This window comes from Haemaphysalis longicornis, unplaced genomic scaffold (genome assembly GCF_048455015.1).
Source record: "Haemaphysalis longicornis isolate Haplotype H1 unplaced genomic scaffold, Haemaphysalis longicornis Haplotype H1 scaffold_1, whole genome shotgun sequence".
Classification (NCBI taxonomy): Eukaryota; Metazoa; Arthropoda; class Arachnida; order Ixodida; family Ixodidae; genus Haemaphysalis; species Haemaphysalis longicornis.
This window is the reverse complement of record NW_027526203.1, coordinates 100308124-100321612: the sequence shown is the minus strand read 5'-3', so window position 1 is coordinate 100321612 and position 13489 is coordinate 100308124. Positions and strand designations below refer to the sequence as shown.

Sequence of the window (13489 nt, the reverse complement as noted above, 5' to 3'; positions counted from 1 at the left end):
CCTTAGGCGGTCGTTCAAAGATCTCCCAGTTTGGCCGATGTAGGACTTTCCACAGGTGAGGGGGATTGCGTAAACCACCCCTACACCGCAATCAAAGAACGGCTTCTCATGTCGTTTTTCGAGGCCCTCTTTTTGCTACTAGTAGCAATCCGAGAGCAAAGTTGGCGAAGCTTACTCGGGGCAGAAAAAACGACAGGGACACTGTATCTCGTCTTATGCGAAAAAAGGGAATAATCATCACTTTTTTAGGTTATGCGACACCTTGTGTAGGTACGGAACCACTCCAGGTCACTTGTGATTTCTTAGCGGCGCATTCGTCCTTGGCCCACTGCCCTTCACTTTTTGAAGGAGGGTTTCCGCCACTGCATTCACGACCGACACAGGGAAGCCAGCTGACAAAAGTCGCTTCACCTGATGTTCAAAACTTGAATGCATCATGTGTGCGCACGATTTTCTCAAGGCAGATTCTAGGCAGAGACTGGCCATGGCCGGCTTAACTAACTTAGAGTGTGCCGAGTCCTACGGTAGCAGTTCTTTTGGAGACCGAGGTGAAAAGGACCAACACACATGCCCCTGCAACACCTGAATATTCAGGTCTAAGAACTGGATTTCATGATCATGCGCCAACTCATGAGTAAAAGTCAGGCCTTTTTCAAAGCGCTTAAAATGGTGTAAAACACATTTCACCACGCAAGGTTGCGTCACAGAACTCTGTTTGCTGAAAACAATTAAAAAATTATCTATATATATAAAAATCTTCTACACTAAAAGAGGACTAAAAACACGCACCAATGCCTGGTCTATCTGTGCTAAGAATATATTACACAGGATAGGGGCGAGGCACGAACCAATACAAATACCCTTTTTCTGCACATACATGCTCTTGTCAACTGATATGAATGTGCTCTTAAGATGCGCCTCTAACAAGGTTAAAAACTGGTCAATCGCCATGCCGATACTATTTTGAAAGGGAATTACGAACGGGAATTACGACGGTTGAAAACTTAAAAAAAAAACCTTGTTAGAGGCGTATCTTAACAGGACATTCATATGAGCTTACCGCTTCAAAATAATTACACCAAAACAATTCGGCCTTGTAAAGGGAAAGTCTACGGAACTGGCCCTACTTACAACCAAGGAAAAGCTTATTGAAAACAACGAAGAGAAAAAGCTTTACACAATTGTAATATTCCTTCAGATAAAAAAGACATTTCATTCAATAAATCACCGTATATTATTGAAAGAGCTAGACAGGTATGGAATAAGGGGAAATGCGCAGAGGCTTATTGAAAGTTATCTCAATAATCGTAAACAGCATGTACTGCTCGGTGGATATGCACCACAATATCAAAATATTACGAAAGGTGTCCCACAAAGTTCCATTTTAGGACCTCTGCTTTTTTTCTAATATATTAATGACATATGCAATATATCGCAAACACAAGATATTGCACTATATGCAGATGACACTAACGTGTTTTTACTGGGGATAACATGGGAGATTTTAAGTAGTAGCGAACGATTGGCTTAAGGAACTCTCCGCTTGGCTATTGACAAATGAGCTGGAGCTAAACACAAAAGAAACCAAGTACGCAATTTTCAGAGCTAGAAACGCTCCTTTAGATAAGACGTTTGAACTCTATTTTTCAAATGAAGGTATTACATCTGTCAACACTGTCAAATTTCTAGGCGTATATTTTGATGATTTTTTTACGTGGAACGAGCATACCAATCAACTATTACTGAAGTTATCTAAGGTTACTGGCGTACTATTGAAACTTCGTGATAAAATTCCCAAGTGTTTCACACGAACTTTGTATTACGCAATGTTCCAATCGCAATTAAATTACTGCCTTTTAGTCTTGGGCTTAACAAATCGTTCTAATATTTTAAAGCTAACTATAACGCAGAAAAAAAGCTATTCGGGCTCTGGAAAATCTAGATTCCCTATACAGTACCAGACAGTTCAGAGGATCACATGAAATACTGAATATACAACAGCTACATATGTACAACTTAGCCCTATATGTCTACAAAGAAATGCGCACAAATCGGCATGAATTTCAGCAAACATATCTCTCAATGAATGATAGTTTTCAATTCAGAAAAAAAAAACTACAGGTTACCCCGTATTGGAACAAACTGTCTTGAAGACCATGCGCTATCTCATTCCTAACTTCCTAAATGACAATGCAGATATCGGTGAGATTATCGAAACATGTCCTCCAAATTCCTTTAAACGAATATTACGAGAATACTGTTTTGCAAAATCTCTATTTTGACTTAGTTTATAAGTAAATCTAGCTAACGGCAGCCTGTGTTGTATATGAACTTTCTTTTTGTATAAATAATTCCTCAGAATTTCGGTTCTTTGTAAGTTTACATATATGTTCTTGTGTGATGATATCTTGTGTTATGCTCACACTGTTACGCGAAGTGCTGAGAGTGCTTGAAAATTTGTTGTTTTTTTGTTTGCTCGATTACTAGTTCTACTGAATTTTTCTTTTCTCGTCTTGTAACTGTGCTGCTGCTGTTGTCTCAAAGAGAGCAGGGACCCAGTCAGGTACTTATTTGTACCTTTTCTCCCCGTACCCTTATTATTTCTTTGTAAAAATATGAGTTTTTGCAAAAAAATATCAGTTGACAAGAGCATGTATGTGCAGAAAAAGGGTATTTGTATTGGTTCGTGCCTCGCCCCTATCCTGTGTAATATATTCTTAGCACAGATAGACCAGGCATTGGTGCGTGTTTTTAGTCCTCTTTTAGTGTAGAAGATTTTTATATATATAGATAATTTTTTAATTGTTTTCAGCAAACAGAGTTCTGTGACGCAACCTTGCGTGGTGAAATGTGTTTTACACCATTTTAAGCGCTTTGAAAAAGGCCTGACTTTTACTCATGAGTTGGCGCATGATCATGAAATCCAGTTCTTAGACCTCAATATTCAGGTGTTGCAGGGGCATGTGTGTTGGTCCTTTTCACCTCGGTCTCCAAAAGAACTGCTACCGTAGGACTCGGCACACTCTAAGTTAGTTAAGCCGGCCATGGCCAGTCTCTGCCTAGAATCTGCCTTGAGAAAATCGTGCGCACACGTTTTGCATTGGGTGCACATGTCAAGTTTTGATCATCAGGTGAAGCTACTTTTGTCAGCTCGCTTCCCTCTGTCTGTCGTGAATGCAGTGGCGGAAACCCTCCTTCAAAAAGTGAAGGGTAGTAAGCCAAAGATGAATGCCCAGCTAAGAAATGACAAGCGACCTTAAGTGGTTCCGTACCTAGACAAGGTGACGCATAACCTAAAAAAGGTTCCGACGAGATACGGTGTCCCTGTCGTTTATTCTGCTCCGAGTAAGCTCGGCCAACTTTTCTCTCGCATTGGTACTACTAGCAAAAGGAGGGCCTGCAAAAAACGACAGGAGAAGCCGTTCGTTGATTGCGCTGTAGGGGTGGTTTACAAAATCCCCTTCACCTGTGGAAAGTCCTACATCGGCCAAACTGGAAGATCTTTGAACGACTGCCTAATAGAGACAACAAGAAGGTCAACAATGCGCAGAAACCTCGAGACGCCTGCCCCATCAACCACGAGTACAAGTTTGTTGAATGCAAAAAAGATGTCCTTTATCGTCTACCATTGCCATGCGGAAAGTGCTACGTTGGACAGTCGGGCCGCTGCGTCAACACGAGTCTCAGAGAGGATAGGAATAACTGCCAGCAGATTACCAACCCGGGGAGTCTCGCCGATCACTGCCATCATTTCCGCCAATGTCCCATCATTCCAGACTTCACCAAGACAAGTGTCATCGGCCGAGGCAGAGAGAAGATTGAAAGAGAGATTCTTGAAGCCTTCGCTATCAATAAAACAGCAGATTGCATAAGCATGCCATCAGTCTCTCTCACAGATAGCAAAGTGGAATTCCTTACACCTGCGCAGAGGCGCTGAGACGAGAGGGTGTTTTTGACGGGTAGATATCATCTTGTTATCAATTTATATCGCTGATTCGGACCAGCGTCGTTTCATGTATAACTGTGTGTGTTGTGAAAAATAACTCAGTTGTTAGTTCGCGCTTCGTCTCGTCCTGTGTGCTCTTTCCTTGTCCTGTTTTAAAACAGTGCAGTTCAAGAAGATGCATTAGCACACCGCCTTTTACGCGCAGCGATAAAGAAATCGGCTTCCTTCAAACTTGAGCGGTGTTGATACGAATGCAGAGGTTTTTAAGTGAACAACAGCATTTTCATTTTTTCACGCGTACGTGTCGGCGCATGCCTGGTTTGGTTGTTCACAGGGTGTGTGAGTTTTCTGCTAATAAATTTCAGTTGCTTGTCAAGCGTTGTGTTGTCTTGTCTCTCCTCGTGCTTTGCGTCCTTTTTCGCTGTTTTTTTTCATCCGTCGATAAGTACCAACTGGCCCAGCAAGCTGCAATTTTACTCTCATCATTGTTTGTAGTCCAGAACGCTTAGAATTGACCTACAAAATTTTGACAAAGGCTGTACTCAATCCCTGCTTTAGTAGTGTACTATAGAACGTGACACTGTTGGGATGACTTGAACTACACGAGTTCCTAAAGTCATTTCTTCCTTTTACACTGATGGAGAACCAGATACTGCGCACAGTGCATCGAGCAGGCCCGCATGCACTGGAGGGTCCTTGGACTGCTGGTTTGGAATTGTCACAACGGCGCGACAGATACCAGCCCCTCCTGTCGGAGAAAGCCGCGCCGCTGACATGTCGTGAAAACGACATTTGTGCAACATGAACGGCTGAATCACTGCCGATTCATAGCAAAAGCATGCATAGATCGTTGCAACCGAGTGTAATCTGTCTGACACTAAGGCAGGGTGATATACGCAAACCAAATATGGAGCGGCAGAAACGACCAAAACTGGGAGAGACCGTGACGGGGCTATCAAAGCATTGCTTCCATAGAGTGCGATTTTTAGCTAAGCGGCAGCAAACGAGATCAGGGGCCGAATTCCTCAAAAAAGAGCCGTCGTTTTCCGTGTATTAATTCCCTGGTATTAAATCGTTCTCCAGTTGTTTGTCAGCGCCCTTCTTTGTCGCTTCTTCCGTTCCCGTCTTCGCGCCGTCGTTAGTGTCAATAAAGTGTACCCAACTAGCCAAACGTCAGGCTTTAGTCCGTTCAGTAAAATTGAATGGCTTATGATTGTACCCAGTTGCGGCATAATATTTACAGAAATCCAGCCAGTTGGTGGAGCCCATGGGATAACGGGCCACTGTAATGATGTTTTCCTAGACAGGTAGTCGTAAAGGGTGCGTTGTCAAGTTCCCTACCGTAAGGCTTTGTTACTGGAGTCACCTATATAAGGAGATGATACTGTCTATTGTTCGCGACAAGTAACGGACTCGCTGAAATCAAAATGAAGTCATGGTAAATACTCCGAAATGCGCGTTTGATGTTATTTAGGTTAAGAAAAATACGAATTGTCGGCATCTTGCAGGGAGGACAAGCGAACGGCGAACGTGGTGTCTTTGGAGCCGGGTGTGGAATGCCTGGCCTTGGACCGCGAGTGAGTAGCGCCCTTTCTTTCCAATCTCTTGTGCAGCGCGAATACAGCAACGAAAAGTTCAAGCTTTCGTTTATCGTTAACGCTTCACAAACGAAGCTGAAGACACCGGGAGGAGAACACGAGAAACACAAGAGTGGTGATTTCTGAGAGCATGACGAACGTGCAAGAGGGCAGATGAAGTAATGGGGACATTCATACAATGGTAGTCTTATGGTCGATGAAGCGCAACGGCACAGTTTTTGTTGTTCCAGAGATTGCTCGGATCGGTGCCACCAGAAGGCTGACACAGAAGAACGCGCTTCGTTCCGGCTGTCGCCTTCCGACTCTGCATCCAGGGCCGGTTTAAGGAGGGGGGGGGGGGGCGGCTAGGGGCCTGTAGCCCGGGCCCCCAGCTGTAAGGGGCCCCGCTCGACCAAATGAAAAAAGTCCTGAGTGTGCTTGCGGCCCGCATCGAATGTTGAAGGTTGCAAGCTTCAACCAAATCTTCACACCGAAGCTGACTCGTGACAGGTCGGGAGGAGCGGGGGGCCCCCCACGTTATGGTTGGCAACCTTCGAGTCCATTTCAATTGAATTAAGTTATTCCTCCTTCTCCTCCTTGTTTTCCCGAGGTTTCTGAGAATTTGATTTGATTTGATTCTGATTGATTGTAGGGTTTAACGCGGCGACGCAACGCCGGCGATGAGGTGCGCCGTATTGGAGGGCTCCGGATTAATTTTGACCACCTGCAGGGATCTTTGCCATGCGCCTAAATCTCGTACACTTTTTCGCCTCCATGAGAAAAGCGGCCGGGCATCGAACCCAGGACCTCGTGCTCAGCAGCGCAACGCAGTAGCCACCGCTAAGGCGGGTGAGGTTTCCGAGAAGACGCCTCGGATCAAAAGTCGCGGGTGCACAGCTTGACGGGGCCAATAAGCCACATAAAAAGGGTCCCGATCTCGGCTCCGGTATTCGGCGCAGGTTTCAGTAGTCTTTTCGGTACACGAACCTCCAAGTGCGCGGACGTTTCGGTGCGTGCCCGTATCGGTATAAGAAAAGGTCGGGCATGCGAATAATGAAATAATTTCTGAAGAACATTGTAAACTGCTTGACCGTGAGGGACGTTAAATGTAATTATTCACAACTTAAGCACTGACTTGTGAACTCAGATGTGTGCGTACACAGTATCTGCAGAAATTTGAGTGTATATAGCTTGATAATGAAGTTTATTGCGGAAGTTCACTAGACACGCACATACGCTACCACGTCGGCACAGGCGCCCAAAGAAGGACAAGAAAACCCCGAAACAACAGAGGAAAACAGAATCACCATTCATTTTGCCCGTGTGCACTTTAAACTGCGATCCAGGAACCATACTTCTCTTTTGACAAAGCCACGGTAAGGGTGCTGACACATGCGTCGCCTTCTTCGCAATGCGAAACGCCTCGAAGATTTCTGGTTGTCGTTCGCTTCTTGATCTGCGCAAAATCTGTGCATTTCTGTATGCCATTACAATTGTATGGCATACAATGGTAAGGGTACAATGGTATTGGCATACATTGTATGCCATTACCATTGCCGCAGGTGCACTTACAGCTGCGGCAATGGTAAACGTACGGTTGTTTAAATGTTCAAAGGTTGTGTAGGCCACTTGAGAGGTCTTTGGGCTTCAACCGGCGCCTCTGTGGTGTAGCCTCTGCAGGCTGTATGAGAAACAAGCATGACGGAAGCTACACGTCCGCGCGACTACATTCGTAACGTCATCTCGAGGCCCCACTCCGTGTGGACGCAGAGGCTGCCGGACAGTAGTAGTAGTAGTAGAGGCACTTTATATTGCATAGGGTTCAGGGTAGGGGGGTGGCGGAGGCCAAAGCGCCCCCGCGACGTCCAGGGCTCTGTCCGTGACGGCTTCTTGCGTTGCGAGGTCAGAACTCCCCAGAGCCTCCTCCCAGTGAGAGGGGGAGGGGGAAGGGGGGAAGGGGTCGCGCGGACACTCACAGAGGGAGTGGAATAGTGTGTCCAGCGCGACACATGAGAAGCAGTGAGAACGTCCGTAGCGGCTCCCTTCGAGCTGGGGAATCAGCAGGCCTAGGCGTTGTGAAGAGCTCAGGCGTGGACGCCAGATGAAGCAAGAACAACGCCGGATTCCTTTCGGGAAGACGAAAGCTGCGTCCACCTGAAAGCGCATCCTGCGTGCGGCCCTTTCCATCCCGTCTTGGAAACAGGCCTCCGCCGCGACTCGGGGACGGTAAGCTGTTCGTCGCCGTGGGCGCTTTTCTCCTTGGCCCGGCAGAGGGCGCGGAACAAAGGGCGGCCCGCCGATCTGGTCCCGCTTGGGCACGGCGGAAGGAGAAGAGGAACACCGAAAAGAGCGCGGGGAAAATAGTGGACGGGCAGACCTGTTGAAAATTCGAAAGCGAGAGGTCGATCAAGACTCCCTTCCGTCGTAGAGCCCGAATCCAGACGAGCTGCTTCAGCTTGTTTCCAATGGCAGTGATGGCAGTGACGAACCAACGACGACCCGGTCGATCCACAACAAACTACTCACTGCTGTAACTGTTCTGCGACCCGCCGCGGTGGCTCAGTGGCTAAGGCGCCGTGTTGCTGAGCACGAGGACGAGAGATCGATTCCCGGCAACGGCAGTCGCTTTGCTGACGGAGGCGAAAAGCAAAAACGCCCGTGTGCGCGAGATTTCGGCGCACGTTAAAGATCCCCTGAAGGCCAAAATTATTCACACTACGGCGCGCCTCATCACCTGCATTGTGTCGGCGCGTTAAATCCTACAATCAACTGTTGTGCGGCACCGACGGAAGCAGCAGCGCGGGGGTGAGAAGGGCATTCTATCCCTATTAAACTGTTGCCTGATGCCATTTCTCGTACTGATCTGTCGCTTTCAAACCCAAAGGGGACCCGTTAACATGTAACGGCTTGCCTAGTAGCAAGACCATCACAGCGGCGCAACAGAAGTTCATCGCCGCTGAAAGCTCGACGGCCATCCACATACACACACACAAAGTGAACCGCTCCCCAGCAACAAAAGCGACATTTTTATGCTTATCGTTTTCCTGTTAATCGTGCTGCGATACGAAGGTTGCGTTGCGCGGCACATCTCCATTCAACACCTGCCCCCCCCCCCCCCTCCCACGGGTAACGTACAGGATTTTGTCCCGTAAGCCGTGGCGGCTAATTGTTTGACACAAGTCTGTGAGTGGCAGTTGCCTGCGCGGAATTTGAGCCCTCTTATGTATGCCGGTGGAAAACTGGAGCGGCATTGTTGAGACAACGAAATGCCGAGGTTTTGCCATAGAGAAGGGTCTTGGCTGATCGTTGCAGCGAGACAGCTTCCCGTGAGTGTTGGGGTCGCGACCGTTCATGCTAGGCTTGGAATTTATAAGCCCCTAATCGAGTGGCAGATTGTGGATGGAATCGGAAGTTAAAGATAGAGCTCGGGAAATTTGACGGATCTTGCGACGGGAAAGGAGTCCCGGCCGTCGTCGCTCGACTGGTTTGTGTGCACTCGGAGCATTAGAGTGAGGAGAGTTGTAGTTTGGGGCGCTCAAGGGGTCTCCACGCACTTGAAGCTGGAGTCTAACTGCACTTTTGAAGTTTTGTTTTTTTTTCATTACTCATGTACTCAGCTTTGTTAACATATTAGTTCTAAATACATTATTTACTTCCCTTCATGATAACACCATCTCAAGTTCGTCACTGCAGCCACAATCTCCAAAATTTCAACACCGTCTCCATGCTGAGCTCCCTGCCAAATCAGCCAGAGCCGGGCGATTGGGTTCTTGATCGACGCCGCAATTCCGGGAAAAAACTTTGCTAGTTACAACTTCCGATAATGCATACGTCCTGTAGATTTTTATGCCTCTTAAACTAGAACCTTACAGGCTGTCACGCGTCACGTCGGTAAAAGAATGGACTCCGGACCCAAAGGGATCAAGTTAAGATAAGACTTTAAGGAAGAAGAATGTAAGAGAAATATACAATAAAAGTGCTAGAAATACAGTACATGCAAAAAAGAACCCAAATGGCTTTCAGTTCGTGAACTAGAATAGTGTCCTCTCGCATATCTATTGGTCCCTATAGTTTCCTAAACGCCATTTCCCTACCGCACATTCTGTCGTTGCGTTGCACTGGATCGTTGGGGTAGCGGGGCATCAGTCGTCGCTAAGGTGGCTCCCTGAGCGCAGCGCCGTGAAGATGGTGACGGGGCCAGTGGGGCGAAGCCACTGGTGCGTGCGTGCCCGTGCAAGCCGGTGCTGAAGCCAGCGGAGCGGAGCCGCCGTTGCCCAGGAGCACCCGCGTCAAATGCTTGAGGAGGCCAACGGGGCAGTGCCGCTGGTGCCTTGCGGGTTCCCAGACCTCGGGTCCCGCCTCCTTCGGTCGCCTCGAACCACGATCTCCTCGTCCACCCGCTCGTCGTCTTCCTTCTCCTTTTTCCTCTCCTCTTTCTCCACCAGCTTCCAGAAATTTCTCGCTTCTTATCCCTTCTTCGTCGTCGTCCCCGCCGTCTTCGCACCTTGACTCCTGACACAGGCCTAATAACAAGTGTTTCTTGTAAGACTTTTCTGTACTATTGCGTGGGCAGGCTGACGCGGCACTTCGATTAATTGTGAATTTATGATGGGCCGGCAATAAAACGATAGTAACATTTACGCCCGATAAAATCAGTTATATAATACCACACATCAAGCCAAACATTTAGTTTCCAGAAACTGTAAAATTATGCACACTTTATCCTTGATCATAGAGCAAAACATGGATAATACAGCGAAATCATTATCGTCATTGTCATCATCATAATTAGGGCCCCAAAAACACAGTAGCCCCGGGCCCCAAAGTTTTCTAATCCGGCACTGTCAGCATCGGCAGATGGATGTACGCTACATTTGCCAAAAATACCACCACTAGCGAATGTTTAACATCATCAGGCACCATGTGATACCAGGGTGACACACAACAGGCCTACCCCACACCTTTTGTCTGCCTCGACAACTTGGCCACCACGCCGGTTCCGTTCGACCTACGTTGTAGGAGTATAGTTGATGACAGGGTAAGAGTGCAAGAGGAGCTCCGCCCACAAGTGTTGTGTGGCCGCCACGTGACTCTCCGCGGTTAGAAAAAATAGTTCGTTATATCGCAGCTGTTTATTCCCATGATTACTAATATGAGCGGCTGACAGTACAACCATCTGATTATGAAGTCGTTTATATATTCCTTATCAAGAATTAATGATTTTCACAGGAAAAAAAAAAGTCGTCCTCATTGAAAACTGGTTCAGGAGAAAAAAATTACTCACTGAAAGAAAGGTTATTCTTGGTACAAACTATTTCCGGTGTGTTTTATATTTAAATCAAGGCTATCTGTGTTTGGTTTACTGTTAGACAACAGAAATAAACATATAAACAACGCGCACACGATTTTTGGGTCTGAATAGTTCGAATTTTGATAGCTGCACGTCGCTTACCCGTCGTCTGCTTGGAGAAACATAATCAACATAAGGGCTCGTCGCAGTGCCACTATTTCTTCACTTTGCGTGTGCACTCATGGTGAAAGGAAGGGGTGGTTCGTCGCCGCAATGGCTGGATGCAGTGCACGAACTGCGCAAGCTCAGGGTGAAAAGGAAACCCGTGGCGAAAATTCACCGCTGCCTTTCAGAAATCGGCAGCGATATCAACGGGCCATGTATTGTTTTATGCGACCGTTTGGAACGTAGTGACACCCTGCAAACACCTATCGCGGCGACGTATGCTAACGGTGGAGGTTGCGATGCTGCATAAGGTGTCCTGCCTTGCAAAATCAGCTGTAGGTGCGAAGAAACAAGCGTTACTTTATTCCGCTTAAACGAGACAACACCGTATGACGCAAACAGAGAATTGCGAGATGTGAAACGTTACAAGTCTAATCATTGCAACTTCACGAGACACGCGAGTGGCAATACCTCAGTTGGTTGGATTGACGGCATGCGGTGTCATGCTTTCAATCCAGGCGACGATTCCCGAGGTGTTTCCCGGCAATGTAATAAACCAGCGGCCGCCGTTTCTTTAGTGCCATATCACCACCCCGAAGTTTACAGTGGAATGATTAGTCAGAGAACCATGATTGGCGGTGAAAATTGACAGAAAAACACTCTTAATCACTAGCAGTCGCCTAAAAAATCACTGTTGCGAGCTTTTATCAAAAAAATGAATAGTGACCTACGAAGGCATCCTTCGGAAGTTCAACTTTCCAAGTTGTGCTAAATCAAACTTTCATTGGCTTTACACTGATAGGCAGCAGCCTACCGTGAAGATATTTTTATTGCTGATGAGGCTTTCAAATTGCATACACAAAGAAAATATTCGGTTCAACATGTAGTTCCTTTGCTGCCATGTCAAGCTTTTGTGGAAGCATTTTCATTTCTGATAATCTTCCCAAAGCCATTAATCTTCCCCTATGTACACCAAACAGTGACGAACGGCTATACAAGTGCAGTCAACTCTTACTTCAGCTATTTAGACAACTACACTCGGCCGGCCCAATAATATGAGCATGAACATGAGATCTAAGTGACTTATTTAAAAATGTGCCAACATCTCTTTGCAAGCATTCTACATCTCCGTCCAACATCTCCGTGCAAGATCTCCATTTTGTCCACTTCTGCAACCAATGAGAGCACCGAACTGGAACAGGGAGAAGAAATATTTCATTCTCACTGCCTCTTGTCAAGGTGTCATGGGCTGCTGCACAAGCATTTTCCATTCTTACCACACTTTCCAGCCAGCAGCAGCAAAGTGGCACCCCGAAAGTCTGACGTTGAATCCATTTTGATTTGCTGCAGCAGTGTTTTCAATGCCTAATGCAGCTTTAAAGCCAAAAGCAACAGTGTGAGCATGAGAAGCAGCGACTTCACAGCGTGATGGTGTCATGAATTTATTCTAACGTACTATGTGTCTTCAACTCTCACCGCAACTTCATCGCCAGAAGCTAAAATGTGTGCATAAAAAGCAGCGACATCACAGCTCGAAGGCCTGTTATAAACACATTCCAACGTATTTTATTAGAGCTTTCACTTCTTATCAGAGCTTTCTAGTCAGAAGCAACAGTTCAACCTTGCGAAGGAGTTACATAGAATCTTGAAGAAGTGACGTAACACCATTGCGACCTGCTGAGCAAGTTTTCCCAATTTTTACTGCGTCTGTACAGCCAGAAGCCACAGTGTGCTCAAAAAGCAGCGACATGACACTCTGGAGGCCTGAAGTAAAACCATTTTGATATGCCGCATCGCTGTTTTCTATTCTTCTTGCAGCTGTATAACCAGAAGAAACACTGAATGCTTGAAAAGTATGAACATAGCATTCTGAAGGGGTGACATAACCCATTTCTACCTAATACAAATGTTTTTGCAATTATTACTGCAGCTCTTCAACCTGAACCACCTTCAGTCACTGTTAGAAGGCTCTTTAACTCTTGTCGTAGTTGTTGAAACAATAAAAACATCTAAAAGTGGGAAGCGGTGTTGAATCTAAATTAAAGTATGCTCCATGGGAAGACACTCAAACGCGTCCGTCACTCTGTAAAATAACAACTGTCTATCGTGACAGAGACACTGCAAACCTGGATGTCTGACAATACACTACGTTACCCCTTTGTTGAAACTTATACTGCACAAGCACCAGAATGCAATCATTAATCTACAGCCATCACTATGAAACACAGCTGCAATATACAATTTTTATACCCCACAAACCTTGCATGGAGATAAAGGGAAGATAAACTGTTGGTCATTCCTACGAAACGCATTCAGCTATTCCAAAACAACTTTAACAGCGCACGACACTTCTGAGAAATGCCACTTTGTGTAGCGATGGGAACATACGCACCATAAGCTTAGCACGCATAATAAAAAGCTGCGCACATGTGTATTTTTAGCAATGTATAAAAAAAATTCACCATCTTCCCGCAGGGGAGCCCTGAGTAGTATGCGAAGCAGCCATGGGGT

The 13489-nt window shown here is 46.3% G+C and overlaps 1 protein-coding gene across 1 annotated transcript in view; it reads left to right on the top strand.

Annotated features, from left to right (window-relative positions):
- LOC144178451 (cGMP-dependent protein kinase, isozyme 1-like) overlaps positions 1 to 13489 on the top strand; it is a 513788-nt gene that overhangs the window by 311987 nt on the left and 188312 nt on the right. The window contains exon 8 of the mRNA XM_077706319.1: positions 5455 to 5523. Within this exon, the coding sequence (XP_077562445.1) occupies positions 5455 to 5523 (69 nt within the window). The remainder of the gene's footprint in view (positions 1 to 5454; positions 5524 to 13489) is intronic.